We start from the raw sequence: 20,259 nt of genomic DNA, 5'->3' as shown, positions 1-20,259 counted from the left end.
ATAATTAATTTCATTATTGTTATTAACTGTATTGGATTTATATGCATTTATATTCCCCCCCCCATTTTTTGGTTTTAATTTTTTGAATATGCGAACCTTTTTCAAAATCACAAAATCGTTTTATTCAAAATAACCTTGTATTAAATTGTATGTGTTATTGTTTTTTTAATTATTCATAATTAAAAATTTACTTATTATTTCTTATTATATTATAATAGAAAAAAATATTTTCAAGTAGGTTTTCCTTAGGATTTTTTGATATCAATAACATAAATGTTATTTCTAAGTAAAATTCTTTTTATAATTACAGAACGATTTTACAATGAATAGGTCTTATTTTATACTGTTAATTTAAATAAGTTTTTCAATTCTTCTAATTATACATTAAATAAGAGATTTTCTTAAAAATATATAATTTTACGATATTGTTAATGAATTTGGATTTTTTTTTCTTTCGTAAATGACCTCTTTTTATAATATTTCGATTTTCATACTTACATTTTAATCTAATTATTATATAAAAATATTATACTTAACGGATTTAGAAAGTATTATATATAACAAAAGAGCAATTCTTAGATATTTAACTGAAAGATTTTTTAATTGAATTTGTTCTTATTTATTTGAAATTACTAATAAAATTATATAATTCATTTGGGTATAATATTCGGCTTATTTTTTACTTTTCACACGATACGCTTGCAGTCTCATCTGGTAGTTACAGAACTTTTTTCTGAGATTCACTTATTGGGGTCTCGAAGACCCCTTCTTGATCTGTAACAAGCCCATATCAGGCTGCATAGTTAGGCTTTCTAAAGTCATTTTAAGAAATCTTGACTGTATATATGCTTTCGTTCTGGGTTCTAATCTGAGCACTTTGATATGCGTACGGTGAAAATTAGTTACTATTCCATCCCACGTCATCACATAAATTAATAATAAATTAATATATTTTTATAAATATGATTAAAGTATTAATGATTAAACTTTTTAGAATTTTTTGGTCATAATTTCTAATTTTGTGTGGTCAATATGATTGTAAACAACAAATTAATATTTGTGACATTAGTTTTTTACCAACTTCGATTTCAAAAGTCTACAATGTTTTATAATTGAAACTTCTTTAGAATTCTATAAACCAAAAAAATGTAATATACGAGGTTAATCGAAATCCGTTAAAAATTTTTATATAATATTTGTTTTCGTTTTTTTACCATTATTAATAATTAAACTTAATAAAGTGTACATATTAGACATATATAAATATAATATCGTTGATTTTTTAGTATAATTTTCATTTATAAAATCATCTGATATGTTTCTATAATTAAAAAACTTAATTTCTTGTGTTAATTGTACTTAAATAATACTATATGCAATTTTGGGATTTATTTTTGTTCATCTTAGCGTAGATTTTAATCTAAAAGAAAATTGTATTTCATCTAATATCTTGATTGTATATCTTATTTTGAAATCTTATGTATTTATAGTGCAACGCAATATGTATGAATCATTTGTATACCTTTTCTTTAAAATCCAATACTATCTAGTTTTAATAAATGAATATTATTTGTATCAACTTTAAAAACAGTCATATTTTTGATCGTAAAATTAATTCCATTTTTTTTCTTTCGTACTTATACCAAATGAAAAAAGAAAAAATCAAATTTAAATTATCTTGTTATTACCTACGTTGTAAATTTAGATAGATTGTAGAGTTCGTTTTAAAAATATTTTTTCTTATAACCAATATGCTCCTTCTTATTTTTTATTTATTTCCCTGTTCTTCATAAATAAAACTTTGCTACTTCTAAATAGAAGGCTAAAAAATTTTTGCCATTAGTAACTTTATGATTGTGTACTTGCTTCATAGATATTCCTTGCCCTTCATATACAAACTCTTTCTTTAAATTTTTTCTTTTATTGTAATAATTTTTTAGCCACGTAAGTTAAAGGTTAATTTTTTTGCATGGATAAACATATTGTTAATTTTTTATTTTTTGTTGTATTATTAATGTGTTGGAACGTGGTTGGTGAATATTTGATGTAAACTTTGACAACTGTCCTTATGATGTAATCGTTAATACACACTTCCATGAAACCTTTGTATTTAGTATACAAGTTTTGGTTTTTTAACATTTATTAAAATACTCTAATGCCTCTGCCTAAATTATTTTAGATAGATTTATAATCTTATTTCTTGTATATAATATATCCTAATTTTTTCAACAAATATATTGTTATGCTAAATTATGTGTCTTAAATAGTTGATATATAGTATCAGACATTTCTTGTAATTAAATCACTCAATGATTGTTTTTTATTTTTTTTTTGAAAGAATCTAATTTACTTGTTTATAAAATATGTTTTTATCTTTCAAAAAGGAATAAATATAATGTTTAATTAACGTATTTGTCCAAAGCCGAATTAATATGTTTAACTTTACTTCAATTTTTTATTTTTATGTCGATTCTGCACATAATGCGTTTCATAATTATTTTATATACAGCAAATTATATACTTACGTACTCACACGAAAAGACAAATAAATCTAAATTTCTTAAAATATTATTTATACAGATACATACGTTGGTACCTCTAAAAAAATGTACTAAATTGTGCAAGAAATAATTTTTTGAAATAACAACATTATTATTTATTCAGATGTGTGAGGCTGCAGACCTGCACTGACGATACTTGCTTATAATTAAACAATGATTATTGGTACTGTCAAACATCACCAAGTATTGTAAACAAACATTAGACATGTTTGACATTCACAAACTAAAAGTAAGAAAAAGGCATGTCACACGAAGTACTACGTATTTAGTAAAGTTTAGTTTCTTTTTTGTTTGTTTACATCTCATAGAGTTTGACAGTAAATCTAATTGACTATTTAAACGAAATTTACCGCTGACCCACAATTCCGATGAGTAGAAAAACATATAAAACAATATGTTAGTTTAGACTCACCCTCTCCTACTTCGGTTCAGGCTACATGCCGGATCATAAGATGTGTAGATACTCCATAAAGAAAAAAAAATATTAAATTGTCATATATTTATTTCTTTTTTATTTATTTAATTCATATCTAAATTTGGAAACAATATAGTTTGTTTCAGAAAATAACATAATAAATTTCATTGTTATAATTATATATACATTCTTTACAAATAAATCCAAAAAAATTACTTTTTTTTTATTATAAAAAATGAATTATGTCAGGATATGCTAACAATGTTTAATATTTCTAGTATTTTTTGTATAGGTTCCGCGTTAGAGTCTCCTGTTTGTGTGCAGCTTCTCAGCTCTTAATTTTTTTCAAATCGGAACCTTCATTCTTCTTCGGTAGTCTATTGGAATAATTTCGTTTGTCTTCTCTGTTAATCATCTTGATTACGCTTCTACTTTCTTGAGCATTTGATAGTTAAACCTATTTTTTATTTTATATAACACAACAATATTAATATAATATTATATTTTAATTTTAATATATATGTATCTTTTTTATTATACTCTAACAACTTTCTTATTTACTTTTTTATATATCATTTTTGTTTAATTATAATATATTTAAAATTTTTTCCTTAAATGAAGATAATTTTAGATCCCAAAATATATAAATTAAATATTACAAAAAAATTAGTTTCATTAAATATAATTGACAAGATTAATAGGAACCTAGCATCGATAAAAAAATATTAGAATTCTACAAGGCTTGATCTGATGATTTATCCTTCATTTAGTATTTATTGTAATATAATCCGTTGTTTTAATTATCTTTATCATTAAAAAAAAGCAAAATTCATTACGGACTACCAAATTACTACACACCTTCTTTTACATGGCCAACATGTTTTTTCTAAATTGTTGACGTTAGCCGAAATATGAGGTTTTAGAGTATTCTTTTTATTATTGCCCATCCTCATAAATTCGAGGATGTATTTATATTTAATTCTGAAACGTTGTTTCAGAATTATCATGTTTCAGATGTCAAGAAGACAATCTGATTGGTCCGGACTATCCGCCGTCCACACTCTCCCCTTCATCAAATAAGATATCGTCTTTTCAGTTTCGGTTACAGCAACTAAATCTTTTCGATTAATATCAAATGTTTTCCCTCCATTACAACTTCTTATTTGATAAGCACCTTTGCCTTTCTTAGTGATAATTTCGAACTCTTCATCTTCGTATGGTGATTCGAATTTTCTCTTCAATAGTGCGTGTTTCTTTAAAAGAACTGTATCTCCTATGTCTAAGTCATTGGGGTCTGCTTTATATAAGTTTCGTTCGTTAGACTTAGCCTTTTTCTTATCTTCTACTTCCATTATTCTTTCTTTAATAATATTTATTTTCTCTCTTTTCTGTCTTACATATTCAATTGGATCAACAAAATATAAATCAAAGTCTGATGGTATCTCAATTAAATTGCTTGGAACTAAAGGCTCTCTGCCGTATAGTAACATAAAGGGTGACGCATTAAAGCGTTCCACTATACCAATCCTATATTGCATTAACACATACGGGAATACTCTATCCCAGTTCTGTTCATGATCTACCATGGCTTTTGATATTTTTTCTATCATGGTCTTGTTTGTTCTCTCTGCAAGACCATTAGCTTGTGGGTGGTATGGAGATGAATGTTTAAATCTACTTCCCCATAACGATGCACTGAGTTCACTAGTTTATTTGTGAACTCTAATCCCTGATCACTCCTGATCGTTTTGACCGTCCCATGTCTTGAGAATACGTCTTCCACTAGAAATCTTGCTATCTCTTCTGCCGATTTCTTTTTTAGAACTTTACCCTCAACCCATTTAGTAAAGTAGTCGGTTGCGAGAACAATGAATTTGTGTCCTGATTTCGACTTTGGCAGTGGACCGATGCAGTCGATCCCAATTTCCATGAATGTTCCTTCTACATTTGTTGGATATTGTTTGAACGGTCTATTCCTTTTAAATTTTAAACATGTTCCACATGTTCTCAATATATCTTTCACTCTATCTCGAGATATTCCTGATCCCGCATGATGTATCTTCAAAAAATTGTACGTGTTATTGGCACAACTATGTCCAGTTAAGGAATGAGCTTCTAAGATTAATTTCGTAGACGCCCCATCGCCATCTTCCTTGGTTATTGATTTTAATTGGACTCTTGAAAGGCAGTCTGCTACTACATTATCTTTCCCTTTCTTATATTCAATCACAAATTCCATGTCTGCCAGGAACATCAACCATCTAGCAATCCTTCCTTGTGGATTCTTGACTTTATAAAGCCATACAAGAGATTTGTGATCTGTTCTTATGACAAATTTTTTATGTAAATAGTTTTTAAAAGTCTTCACCGCATAAATTATTGCAAGAGTTTCCTTTTCAAGTGTAGGATAGTTCCTCTCAGCAGGCATTAGATTTCTGCTACAGAATCTGATGACCACATCCTTCTGATTCTTTTTCTGTTTGAGAACACCGCCTATACAATAATCTGATGCATCTGCTTCTATTATGAACATCTCTTCCATATTTGAGAGTTCTAAAAACGCCGAATTTATTAATTCTAGTCGTAAGTCATTTACAGTTTTCTCAACTTCAATTTTTGAAAATTCTCTTTTCCTATTGATTATTTCGTTTAATATAAATGTTTTACTAGAAAAATTCTTAAAATAGTTTCTGAAGTAGCCTATTCCGCCAACAAATGAGTGTAACTGTTTAATAGTTTCTATCTTTAGCTTATCTTTAAAAGGACCTAGTCTCTTTTCATCTGGGAATACCTTTCCATCCATTACTGAATGACCTAATAAATCCACCCTCTTCGTGCAGAAAACGCTTTTCTCAGTACTTATTTTAAGTCCGTTTGCTAACAAGACTTGAAGGACCTCTCTTACATCTCTGTGGTGTTCTTCATGCGTTTTACTATATATGGTAATGTCGTCCATATAAACTACGACTTTGGAATTTATTAAATTTCTGAAAACTCCATACATTAGTCTCTGGAATGTTGCCGGGGCATTAGTTAAGCCGAAAGGCATCATTCTATATTGAAACTTACCTACTGGTGACATAAAGGCTGTCAACTCTTGTGACTCTGGATCCATGGGCACTTGATGATACCCCTTTTCTAGATCTAATTGTGTGAAATATCTGGCTCCACTCAATGAATTAAGGCACTCCTCAATAGTTGGAGGCTGGCAAACTTCTTTTACCGTTCGATTATTTAATTCTCGATAATCTATACACATCCTGTGTCCTCCCGTGCGTTTTTTAACCACTACTATAGGTGCATTCCACCTACTCACGCTTTCTGTTATGATTCCATTTTTAGCCAACTCTAGGCATTCGTTAATTATGAACTCCTTCTTTTTACCGTCCATAGTATAACTTCTCATATTAGCTATTGTCACGTTGGGGCGTAAATCAATTTTATGGGCTATTCCCAACGTATTGCTGAGACCTTCTTCACGTCCTTTCAGCCTTTCAAAGTAGTCTTTGACTAATTCCAACGTTGTGTTACATGTGCTGTGAACACTTGGCTGTCGTGATGTCTCTTTAGATATATGTCTTAACTCCAGACAATCCATATTTTTTTTTATATTTCCGGTTTTTAATATATTTTTCCCAAGAGTAATTCTTTTGTTATGGAAATCAATCGCTCCTTTGTTTATTTCCAAGAAATCTCTTCCTAATATTACATCTTCGCTTAATGGACACATCACCTGGAGGGGGATTTTGTACCTCTTTCCTTCAATCTCTAGGACTCCATTAATGCTACCATAACTAGAAACTATACCAGTGGCAGTTGTTATGCGTTCTCTTCTCATGTTTTCTAACTTACATTCTTGTATGAGACTTTTATCTATAAACGAATGCGATGCTCCTGTATCTAGTAAGGCATTAACAGTTTTATTATAAATTTTGACTTTTAAATAAACTAAATCAGTTTTATTTTCATTGACTTCGTTGAGTTTTTTAGTGTCTTTAGAAATAATTTGAGCCCTTCTAGAACTTGAATAAGCCGCTTTTTCTTTCTTCAGATTTTGGTTTTTGCTCGGACATCTACTCGCATAATGTTGCCCTCCGCAGTTAAAACATGAAATTTCTGCTTTAGTATCTTTTCTCTGTTTTGTTATTAAAGATGAGTTTTTAGACTTTATTTCTGGTGTAATTTTATTATATTTACCTAATCTTTTAATAAAATCTTCGTTATCATTTAAGATTTTGATGATGCTCTTCCAGTCCATCGACTCTTTTACTTTGTCGTGAAGAACAGTTGGGAAAAACTCGATCAGTTCCATTTTGACTGTATTAAACTCTAATTTGGCTTTCCTATTCTGGGTTATAACCTCCATTATGAAATCTTCCAGGCCACTTTCGTTAGGACCAGATATTAATATTCTGTATAACTCTTTGATTTCATTTCTTGTCGTTTGTTTATTTACACCAAATTTAGTTATAAGAGCTTGTTTAAAACTGATGAAGTCAGTATATTCGATGTCTTCCATCGCTATCATCCATTTTTTCGCTCTTCCCACGACATAGGGTTTCATATAGGATAGAAGTTTTTCGCCTTTCCATTCCCCTTCTAAATACGAGAATTGTTCCAGCCATAGCTCAACTTCCATGCCTCCTTTACCACTGAATGGTCTTATGCCATCCTTCCTGAAGCCCACTGCTTCTAGTAAAGTACTTAATCTGTCCTTCTCAACAGATTGGTTTGCGTTGTCGCCAGTGTTGACGTTAGCCGAAATATGAGGTTTTAGAGTATTCTTTTTATTATTGCCCATCCTCATAAATTCGAGGATGTATTTATATTTAATTCTGAAACGTTGTTTCAGAATTATCATGTTTCAGATGTCAAGAAGACAATCTGATTGGTCCGGACTATCCGCCGTCCACATATACTATTATTTTTTCTATAGTATACAAAATCATCATTGTTCTTATTTATATCATATCCCTCAATGTAATTAATTTTAGCAATAAGTCTATGTAAAAGACAATATTTCTCAATAATAAGATCATATACAAATATGTTATTTTCTGTATTCCTCATCTGTCTAGATAAATTTTCCGATTTAATCCTTTCAATAATACTTACAAAATCTTTATTCAGCATCATATCTTGTTCTTTGTAAACTAAAACTGTAGCGATTTCTGATGAACATTTAAATGAAAAAACAGACTCAATAATCGAATTAACAAGTGCTAAATAGAATTCTATATATGACACCTTATACAATGGATGATATTGACACGGAAATTCATTGTATCTTACCCACGTTTTTGAATCTTTATCGTAAACATTTAATACAATAAAATTATTTTCATATTCCATATAAATTATTTCGTGTGGTTTACTAGTATCATAAACAATGTAATCTTTATTGTCTACTTTGTTTTTTATTATGGATATCAATTCGTTTGGCTTTGTTTTGACTGAACATAATCTAACGATCATAGCAAAGTTTATTATTATCTTCATTTGGGGCAAAAATAAAAAATGTCATATATGCAAAATTGATTTAATCAATATAATGTTTTGTTTTTCATGTTCTTCAAAAGTTCTCGGAGGCCATTGATTAAACATATTATATTTTTTATCTTGTAAACATCATGTTATTGGAAGCATCTAATTATTATTATTGTTATGCGTCAAATAATCAATTTTAATTATCCATCAAATTGAATTTTTTTCAGAATCTTTGCAAACTTTTATTTCACAAGACAGTTCTCATTTTTTATCATTAACATACCAAACGTCGAAATTTGGACATTGAGTAATTTGACATCACTTAAAACGTAAAAAAGTTATGAGCAGTCCTTTTTAAGGAATGAATTCTTAAGTATTAGCAATCAGCAGCATTTTGGAAGAAATACGAAATTATGGAAGTAACATTTGGCTTTTCATAAACGTCACTAAATCTATAAAAAACAACTAAAAACATTTATTTTAACAAGGGTCTATTAACCAAAATTATCACGCTAATATAAATTTAAAAAATAATTTTATAGATCTTTTTTCGTTAGTTACATTTGAAAATTCGTCAAAATCGCTTAATTCCAAATAAAAAAATCTTAGTTATTGCAATGATTGTTTCTTCATTAATTTTCGTGACATGATGATTCCATTGTCTAGATTAATGGCTACGTTTAACTATGACAAGTTGCATATGAAATTTTCCGATTTAACAAGTAATCGGCATGTTTAATTTTAATGGTGCTATATATTCGTTAATGTGGATGTAATAATTTATTTAAATTGCACCATAATGAATGTATGAAAATTTTCTAAAAAAGCGTTTCTTCTTGTAAACTATTTATATATGTAGAATCTGGTTTAGAACTAGAGCGAAAGTTCTATTTTGTTTATGTATTTCTTAATTACCATAATTAAGGTGTTATGATTTAATGAATATACTAAATATACGTTCCTTATGTACCCACAATTTAGTAATATTTGAATTGTAAAATAGTATATTGCGGGCGTTCTAGATGTTGTTGAGATTTATAATATTGTTTTCGAACACTTTAATGTTTTTCTATTCACTGGTTTTAAAAATGATGATAAAATAGCTCAATATTTTATGATACGACTATTAGAAGTGTAGAACTGAATATTATGAAATGCTACAATATATCTTTATATATTAAAATTCAATCATTAATTTATTTATGATATAATCAAATTCACACTTTTTTAAAATTTCCTAAGTCAATATCGGGTTTAACATTAGTTTAGAGCATTTACTAGATCTCGAACCTTTATGGAATAGATAAATAGATTTGTTATTGACATACTGTGATAACTATACTAAGTTTGTCAATTTCTTAGCGTTATTAAATATATCAGGCATTTCGCATACGGGTTGTTGGCTTTATATACCACACATAAAATTTTTAAAGACCATTTGATTTGTCAAAATATACATTTTTATGTAATTAAAAATAAAAAGTTTTAAATGACGAATTGATTCCAATACAAAAGCACATTGGCAAATTTGTTTTGCTTTCAAAACATTATTTATATGTTTAAAATGAGTATAAAATATTAAAGTTATACTTAAATCAAAAATATTGCATTGGATTGTCACATTATGTAACAAAATATCATAAGTTAGAAGAACAAAGAATCTTTTAGATTTCAACATTCAACTACAGCCTTAATCTTTAGTCGCGTATTCTAAAAAAAATGTATTCAAAATGTGAAATTTAATTTTTTGACAATAAAATAATACATAAGACAAACAGAATTAATAAGTTGTATATATACATTGAATAGGCCTGGAGATTTGTTTATTTGAAAAATGTAATGATAGCAATAATTAAGGTTAAATTATTTTACCAAGACAATCCACAAAAAATTTAATTAATAGGAAAAGATATTTTAGCGATGATGAATGACTAATACAAAACCGAGATATAGATTATTCTTTCGTAAGATTCGTTATCCAAACTGACAAAATACCACAATCTGCAAATAAGACATGCTTATCTTAAGCACATGAGAATTTATACAATTGAGAAAATAAAGTTGGCAAAAAAAACTTTTTATTAATGCTATTAACTGTACAAAGATGGTTTCGAAGCAGAAATTTATAGAAATCGCAGATTGATTTGTCTCTGTGTACTTTCAGGCGTAAAAGAAACATTATGTATAAAAAAAATTTTCGTTCTTATTTAGTTTTGATACATTAAATATAATATACAAATATTTAAGCTTTACATGTAATCGTGCTAAACGGTTACATAGTTTAACCAATTCTAGAAAAACTTACAGCTTTTTCGGAATAATAGACTAAAAAATGAATTATTTGTTGTATAAACAATACGTCTTTGTTGTTTCTTTATAATACAATTAAAAATTTCAAAGTTTATATTTAATTTGTTCATCTTGAAAAAATTCGTGTGAAATAATACTATTTTGCGATATTTTAATAAGGAAATGTTTAATTAAAAAAAGTAATAACATTATCGACATACTTAAAACAATTCCATTTCATTTTTACACTAAATTTTAGAAATAATATGTCAATTTAAATGGCAACAACACAATTTTATTATTTCCAATTCGACCATAAACTAATAAACGAATAATAGTGTTATTTAATTTTTAAGAGCGGCGCATCTTTGTCAATATTCTATTGAATTATAACTGTCCATAAAATATAAGTCTTGCAATATATGATATAGGCATAAATTTTAACCTAAAATTTGTCCTGTACTATTTTATCATATGAATGTATAAGAATTACATTTACATCTTTACACTTTTATTCTCGTGCTCTGAAAATGTATATTTATATTCAAATGAAACACGCTTATTGTTTCTCTACTTAATATTACAAGTAAAATAGTGTTTACTTCTTAAATCAAACAGCTTTGTAATAATTATGCCTTTTATCTATTATGTATTAGAGTTTAAATTAAAAATATAAAAAAATAATATTGGAGATTTTCTAATGTTGACACGAATGAGCTTGACATAGTATGTATTCAAAGCCTAAAACTTTTAATGAAACAACCTATTAAGACATTTCACTAATCATTAAATTATTCATGTGTTTATGAATATTATTTATTGCTATTCTTATATCAGCTTGTTATCCTACACAAACTTAGTCATAAAAATTTTTGGTAATAAAATTATCAATGGTCTTTTAATTTAAAAAAAGAGGATTTCTTCTACAAAAAAAGCGCAAATCTAATACTGTCACATAGACAATGTTTTCTTTTATTATTTTGCCCCAATGAAAACAAGTAGGCGTGAACTTGTTGAATGGCTTAGAGATTTAGGAATAAATATAAATAAAATAGAAGAAATAGGTCAAGGCACAGCAATATGCAAATTATTAAATCTTATTCATCTTAATGTGCCTTTAAATTATGTTAAAAATCCCTCATCAAACTACGAATATCTCAAAAATCTCAAAGTTGCACAAAGCTTTTTTGCAGAAAACAAGATAGACGTCAGATTTCTCATTGAAAAAACTAGTCCAATGTAAATTACAAGACAATATTGAATTTGCACAATGGTTATATAAATATTTTATAAAGAATTATAAACAAATCAAGAAAAATAACGAAGAGTCTACAATATTAAATAATGAAGAAAGTGTTCGGGAAAAAAATAGACAAGAAATTTTAGAAAATATAAAAAAACATAATGAAGATCATAATGTGAAATTAGAAGATAAATATAATTTAGTTTTAGAAGAAAATATGAGACTTATAAATGTTATTAGAAATCAAGAGTTGGAGTTGGCAACTTTAAAAAGTCAAAAGAGTCAAATTAAAAATGAAGAAATACAAAAATTAATGAGTGATTTAGAAAAAAACAGGGATTTTTATTTTTCTATTTTGGTTGATATTGAAAAATTTTTAATTGATAATTCGAATATTGAAAATAATGTAAAAGAAGAAATTTTAAGTTTATTATACAGGAAAGAATAATGTTTAATAGGATTTTGACTTCCAATAAAAACCGCGCATTTTATTTTCGATAAATTTTTTTAATGCCTTTTAGCATTTATTTCTAATAAACATTATGTATTTCATTATAGTTCATCTTTTTTCGACTTATTTTTATCTGGTGCTTCATTAACGTCTTAATATATTATCCGCTATTATAACATTTATTTGTAAGTATCTTGTGTATTATTTTAAGATAATACATTTAGATAACTTAATAAATCTCCCTCAATGGATAAGTAAATTCTTAGAAGTCACTGTTAAAAGGTGGCACATTGAGATAAAATCAGGATCAGAAACGATACTGAATAAGAAGATTGAAAAGGGCATACTACAAGGTGATTCCTTGTCGCCGCTTTTGTTTGTACTATGTATGGACCCGTTGAGAAGGAAACTGAATTCAACTTACCCAAAAGTAGGAATACAGACTCACGAAAGTGTTTATGTAACAAACCATCTTCTATTTATTGATGATTTTAAGCTCCTCGAAGAGAACGACGTCGTTTTAAAACTGATGAATGAGGAAACTAAAAAGGTTTTCTCATCTGTAGGTTTAGAAATGAACAGAAGTAAGTCTGCAACTAACTGTAGTGATTGTAGTGAAGATGCAGTAGTACTAGAAGGGCATCAAGGATACAATACCTTGGAATAACAGAGGATGCCTCTAGTGCTGTCAAAAGAGAGACTTTTGAAAAAAAAAGAAATGAGATCCTATAGAGGGTTAAAAACATGCGCAAGACTCAATTAAATGGTAAGAATATGATTCGAGCTATAAACGAGCACCCAATCAAGAATAAACTATCATGTAGGATTATTAAAATTAGAATTAATAGATTTCAAAAGTCTCGATTTTGATATCCGACAGGTACTTATCAAGTACCAGTTCCATCTACAGCCGGCCTCAAAAGAAAGACTATACTTACCTAGATTCGAAATTAATAGAGTCTAAAAAGTATCGAAGATAGTAGCGAAAGTATGCTTTTGAATATTTATAAAACATTAGATGGGTCTAGAAAGAGCTCACTAAGACGGGCAGCGATACTTAAAGTATAGGTAGAGAGCAAATCCCACTTGTTTATTATTAACGAGCATCTAAGGTTTAGCTGGCTTTTTAGGAGAGATAACCCAAAAGATGCTAATAGAAGACTAAAAAGAAGCGCTTTACAACAAAATTGACATAATTACAAACCACGAAAAATTGTTTAAAGGTAGGGACGACGATGATTTAGTGTGCATTAGGGACTCTTTTACCTGGCTGGTTAGAGGAAACAATCCGACTAGACCCAAAGCAATTTACTGCTTCCTACAGGATAGATATTTTTTCTGTGGACAAGAGGGACAATGTCCCCATTGTGGATCTCATGGGAAGACCGTGGGTCATTTAGCTACTAAGTGTGATCGAATGCTTGGTTTTGATTATATGAAAAGACACAACTAGGTAGTTAGATGCATTCATCTCTCACTATGTATTAAATATGGGGTTAAGAAGAAAAAAAAATACGTGGACACTCGGTACAAGAGATCATGGAAAATGATCGTGCGGAAATAAGAGTAGATACGAGAATATTCACTAATATAAAGGTGACCCATAATAAGCCTGATATTCTTGTGTTTAACAAGAAGAAGAAGAAACTTTAATAGTTGAAGTAGGTATAACCAAACAGGTCGACTTACTATAGTTGAGAATGAAAAACTAAGAAAATATGACCTTCTTGCAAATGAACTGGGACTAATACATAAATCCCGGACAAGAATAGTTTCTTATGTAATGACATGGGATGGAGTGATTACCAACTATCACAGAAAGTACATCAGGAAGCTGAAAACCCAACACTATCTGAAGCAAAAATCCAGTCTTTTTGACAATGAAGACTTTAGAGTCCATCTCTTTGGAACGACCACGAGGATACGATCAGGAGGATGCAGGAGAAGAAGAAGTGGCTAGAGCTGTAAGCGCACTAGCGAATATGGTGACTGTTAAAGAAGCGGTGTCGCCAAAGATGAATGAAGCTGAAAATTCATAGTTGAAAAACATAAAGAATTCCACAGAAACCAAAGTCTGTGAAGAGCTGAATCCCATGAGCGATACTTGGAGAGCTGTGCTGTGAATATTTAATCTTAATGACAAATTAACTCAATAAATCTTTTATTTATTTTTAATTGGTATTATTGTGAATTTAAAAATCAATAGTATGCAATTATGGCATTTCACTGATATTAATGCATTTAGGATTATGTTTATTCTCAATACATATATATAATCTGTTTAATGTAAAATGATCAAAATTAAAATTTTTAAAGTTACTATAATTTGTATTTTATACAATAGAGTTGTATTTTTTATACAGTATTGGTTGTCTAATTGAGAGTTAATTATTTTTTCTACTAACAATTCTATTCATTGCATTTGTTAAAGATAATAGTAAGTTATAAGGGTTAAATTTATTAAATATATATTCAAAAATCCCGCACTAAATTTAGAACTGAGTGATAAAATTATCTTTACTACTTCCTACGAATGCTACTTGGCTTTTAAAATAAAAGTTAATTTTTATGTTAAGTGACAATGGGCTGCGTTTTACTCTTCCGCTTTCCTCTAAACCTCCTTGTATTAATCTTTACGGTATTTTCTCTCGCTTTTAGAATAAATAAAGAATATGGCATGGGATTTTTATTTACCCATGTCTTCAAATAATAAAACCAACTTGTATCCGTTCTCTTATTCTTCAACTGCAATACAGTACCCTTTGATTTTTTTATCTTTTTAAATTTCTCTGTATTTTTGAACACTGGGGGTTCGGCTATCTTGCTATCATATCCTTAAATGTGAATAGTGGAATATACCACTTCCTCCAAATCGGACATATCCTATGCCATATATTATTGAAGTCGAGTATTTTCTTTCTTGCCATGCACAGCTCCTCTACGTCGTCACCTAACCGTGATTCGGCTGATACAAGTTAACACCTTCTCTTTGTCGAAAACCAACCATCTTTATTTTGACTTAAATCATTTTTCTCACGTCTCATGAGTTGACGTGTTTACAATCTCTTCTTTTGATTTTTATTTGGGTTAGATAATTTTTTATTCTTTACTTTGTTATAGATAATTGTCAATTTGGGGTTAAATATATTCCCAACAGGTATATTAAACATATATGTTTCTTTTCTTATGAGACTAGCGTATGCTTTCCCGTTTTGAAAACGGGATATTTAAATTTTGCTTTAAAATAAGTACCTCCTTTATCTTTTTTTTGAATTTCCATTTCGCGAAGAAGGAATTTGAAAAGTATATTTTTGACTTTTTAAAATACACTTTTAAGTAACATCTAAAGCGTAAAAGTAAGTTAAAAACACATATGAATCTCATTACGATAATTTTGAGAATTCTTAAAGCTCAATTTTTGATACTTACATTCAAAATCTTTATTTGTCAGATATTTTGCAATTTTCTGTAGAAGGGTTAAATAAATTCTAAAAAACGATTCTGACGATATTTTGGAACTGAGTTTTACAAAAAATTTATAAAAAACAAAAAAGTATTAACATATAGTATACGCATCTACAATTATCAAATTGAAACATTAAATCTAAAAAAACTATTTTTATAACTTAATAAGATCAAAATACATAGTTTAGAAATTTTAAAACCACAAAAAAGAGGGGTAAAAAATTAAATAAAATTCTTTTATATATATGACTAGCGTATGCTTTCCCGTTTTGAAAACGGGAAAAATGTGTTTGTTTTATAATATGTCCCGTCTCGGTAAATTTTGTAAATTTTCCATTTTTGGCCGATTAAATTTGACAGAGTTTAGACATGATTTTTAAAAATACTTTTTAGTGACATATAAGGAGTAATGTTGTTGTAAAACACTTAAAAATCATAATTAGATAATTTTGAATACTTCTAAGCTCAATTTTTGACACTTATATTCAAAATCTTTATTTGGCAATTATTTTTAAAATTTTTCTAGAAGGGTTAAATAAATTCTAAAAAACGATTCTGACGATATTTTAGAACTGAGTTTTACAAAAATAATAATATGAATTAAATGCATAAATATATAATATACGCACTCACAATTATCAAATTAAAACGTTAAAATTAAATTTGATATTATATTAACGTAAAAGGCTCAAATTGTATCGTTTAGAAATTTCAAAACCACAAAAAATAGGGGTAAAAAATTAAATAAAATTCTTTTATATATATGATAACAATACACTGATAGAGAACGACGTAGTTAAATATAGAAACAACAATATTTTTGACTTAAACTAGATGCATATGTAGAAGAATAATAAAAAAAATTACCATAGCATTGTGCTGAATAGGTTTTAAATAAAGTTAAAAAATAGCAAATACCAACAACTTTTTCTAGGACCCCTATATATCATAAGAAACATTAGCAAAGAAAAAATTAAATAATGTAATTTTCTTTTCACAGAATAAGAGCAATGAAAATAATATCATAATTATAAATCTTAAATTTCAATAAAATTACAGCACCCTGCTTTTCCGAGCAGTCTCCCATCTCAGTACTCACAAGGCTCTTACTGGCTTAACTTCGGAGAGCTGACGAGTTCCGGTGCTTTACAATAGATATGGCCGTAATTGATATTAGAACAGAAGACATATGTAATGCTTTGTTTTTCTAATCCAAGAATATATTGTAAGCAACATAGTGCTAACGTAATTTTTCTCTTTATGTATCTTGTCAATTGAAAGAATCCAATTCATAAATTAATGGTCATATGCCTGAATACAAATTTTTTAGGCAATTTTGTGAATATGCAAGGATTTCTTACCTACGGAGAAAAAAATATGGCAGGATATTGTATCAGAGAATTAAATTGTATCAATATTATTTTACATACACTTAGTTGAAGCAAAGATTTATACATAACACTAAAAAGTAAAAATGAGGAAATAAATAAACTTAATAGTATAATGTTGGATTTGCTCATTTCACTATGAAACTCTCAGTTAAACTATTTGGACCAAATAAATATTTTTGAATCCTCATAATATAAGATTTAAAAATTATTGTTTAACATATGTGTAGTCTATGAAAACCTTCATTTTTAATTTGAATTTAAGTGTTCCCAAGACTTAATTTTATACCTTAATATACCACCTTGAAGAGCGAATGGGACTCTTATAATTTTAGAAAGCAAACTTTACAGAAAAATTTTTGCCCTGTTAATGGTAAACAAAACTTCTTTGGAATTTTGTCTTTGCTTGTTTTAAACTAATTGGTTGAAAAGAGATGTATATCATTTACATTGTAATTATGTCAATATAAAATTTTCTAAATCATTTCTTTCTACTTACAAAAACTTTCTAATTTAAATTTAGGTATTATTTTTGTAAAAAGTGCAATTCACCTAATCAAATTTGGCTCGTTCTATTATGCCAAGCAAAATAAAAACAATTTATTGAAGAAATACTATACAGAAGGATAAACACTTTTAAAAAAACATAATTTCTAAGGTATTAAGTATGTTCTAAACCAATTGTTTTGTAAAAAATACAAAAGAGAAAGCTCACAAAATTAAAAAAAAATTCAGAATAGAATTACTGATGTAAAAGCAGCCTTTTAAATTCTTTTTATCAACGGTAACACAATAAAACTAGTTACACATGTAATTTTTTTTTTATTTTCATTTTTTTTATGATGGGAAATTATGACTCGTTTTTTATTAGATTTATTTCTTTTTGCATATTTATTGTTACTTGGGTTGCCATACACAAGTAAAAATTTATTTTTGATTAGTACTAAATATTTACCCTGATTAAAATATATTAAACTAATTGCAGCTAAGTATCAAAAAAAAACGATCGGTATTTTATAAAGTATCAGAATTATGGATATTTAATTCTTTAACCGAAAACGTCAAAATAAAACATTTTATGTTCAATACTATTTTCCTAATCGAGATAAACCATAATTTAATTATTAAATTATTATTTCGATATAACCAAATAAGTAATGCTATGTGTGATTTTAGCCCTTTGCAGTGAAGTTTATGTAAATTACATTTTCTAAAGCTATATTCCACTTTAAAATTCCTTTTTGTTAAAAACTAATAAGTTTTATCGAATATAACATAATTTAAATGTGGAATGAATTCATTTCTTTAGATTATTATCAGAATATACAACAAACATAATTATTAAGAGCTGAAAGTTCTTTTATCTTCCGTTCCTTATTTTGTTTTCAGTCACAAAATAGCTTCCATTTTTCGGCGGTGATCAATTTCGGATTCCAAAGTCACAGTAGAGATTTCGACTGTATATATGCAAGTGTGTACTTTTAACAAAAGATCTATTGCATATAAATTAGGGGAACTTGTTATGATAACGCCTCAAAAATTGCATACGATTTATTCGAGACTTACATTTGCACAAGCTTACACTGTGATAATCAATCAAGTAGTAAATTGTTTATTCTTAGTCTCTATCGTATATATATTTTTTAATCATGAGATTCAAAAAATAAAGTTTACAAAACTTATTATTTTGTCTATAAATAAAATAAATAGCTCGTTGTATTAAATCAATTTATTCGTTTGTATTCCACTATCTACTCTTAACTCTATATCTATATTCGCAAATCGCTTATTGACAAACCAGTTTTAAATTTTGCTATGTGTTTTAATCATTTATTTTAATCAAATATAAAAATTCCTAAAGTAATGTTTTTTTTTGCGAAAATATCTATATATTTTTTTATTATTTTGTTGAACCAAATTATAAGATGCACTAAAATATAATATTCCTAAATTTAGCTTACTAAAAATTTTTAGTAAGAAATTAATGAAAATAGTAGATAAATCTTTATTGAAATATACCACCATTGGCAATATTTTATCGTCTTTTCTGGGATATTTTTTTGTCAATCATAGAAATTGATTTTCCCAATTTTATGCTCTAAAACTTACTAGTCTACTATAAAGTTTACAAAGATAGAACGACCTGTGCAAAATAATATTGAGGAAATGGGAGATATATGGGGTGAAAGTTAAATGAAAATAAAAACCAAAGACCTTAAGTTGCATAAAGCTTTTGATCGAAATCCCCCTGCAAAAATAGAAACAGAGTTCGACAAAGGCGCGCATTATATACACATTGTTTAAATATATCTTGGTCTCTCGATCATAAAATGTAACTAAAAAATCATTAAAATTATCCATAAAACTTCATACGATCAGAGATGAGAGCTTGAAGCCATTTGATTTACGTCTTAAGATTAGAAAATTATGCATTAGCAATGTTATCATATTTTATGGAATCTTACAATGTTTTGTAAATCTTTTGGTTAACCTGAAGAGTTAAATTACAAATCCCCCAGAAAACTAATTTAAATAATCATGTTGTACTTTAAACTCTATAAACACAATTCCGTAACATGCTGGTCGAAACTTTTAAAAGATAAGATATCAAATAAAAAATTATTAGGTTGAATGGTTACGAATTAAGAGGATTTCATTTTACATGTATATATAACTTTGCAGAACAACATGTTTTTTTTACAAAATTTAACTCGTGCATACAAAATGTATCTATCGATAACGTTACTTTACGAGAGGTGGTGTATGTTAGAATATTCATGCAATTTTGAGACATATGAATCTAAAGAGCTCACAAAATAACCAATAAAACATTATTAGTAAATTAAAAATATACAGTTACAGTTTGATCTAGCTTATATCCTTTATTAATCTTGCATTTAAATAAAGTTCAATTCTACTATTATAGGTAAAAAGAACAAGTTGAAAATGATGATTTTTAA

General features: G+C 27.8%; 2 protein-coding genes and 1 non-coding gene across 3 annotated transcripts; 1 reads left to right on the top strand and 2 right to left on the bottom strand.

Moving 5' to 3' along the window:
- Nucleotides 1-7,805: 7,805 nt before the first annotated feature.
- On the bottom strand, nucleotides 7,806-8,475 carry VNE69_10178 (uncharacterized protein; the record flags this gene model as incomplete). Its single annotated transcript, XM_065474901.1, has 2 exons — nucleotides 7,806-7,811; nucleotides 7,918-8,475. 2 exons carry the CDS (start codon nucleotides 8,473-8,475, stop codon nucleotides 7,806-7,808), a joined length of 564 nt encoding a protein of 187 aa, XP_065330973.1.
- A 3,265-nt stretch (nucleotides 8,476-11,740) lies between these two features.
- VNE69_10177 (protein BIM1) lies at nucleotides 11,741-12,443 on the top strand (the record flags this gene model as incomplete). Its single annotated transcript, XM_065474900.1, has 2 exons — nucleotides 11,741-11,984; nucleotides 12,079-12,443. 2 exons carry the CDS (start codon nucleotides 11,741-11,743, stop codon nucleotides 12,441-12,443), a joined length of 609 nt encoding a protein of 202 aa, XP_065330972.1.
- Nucleotides 12,444-16,961: 4,518 nt separating this feature from the next.
- Nucleotides 16,962-17,078, bottom strand: VNE69_10803. The gene has a single exon (XR_010574016.1). It is a non-coding gene; the product is annotated as a 5S ribosomal RNA (ribosomal RNA).
- Nucleotides 17,079-20,259: the final 3,181 nt, after the last annotated feature.

Source organism: Vairimorpha necatrix, chromosome 10 (genome assembly GCF_036630325.1).
Source record: "Vairimorpha necatrix chromosome 10, complete sequence".
In the NCBI taxonomy this organism is placed as follows: domain Eukaryota; kingdom Fungi; phylum Microsporidia; family Nosematidae; genus Vairimorpha; species Vairimorpha necatrix.
The sequence above is the reverse complement of the archived record's forward strand: the minus strand, read 5'-3'. Positions and strand labels throughout refer to the sequence as shown.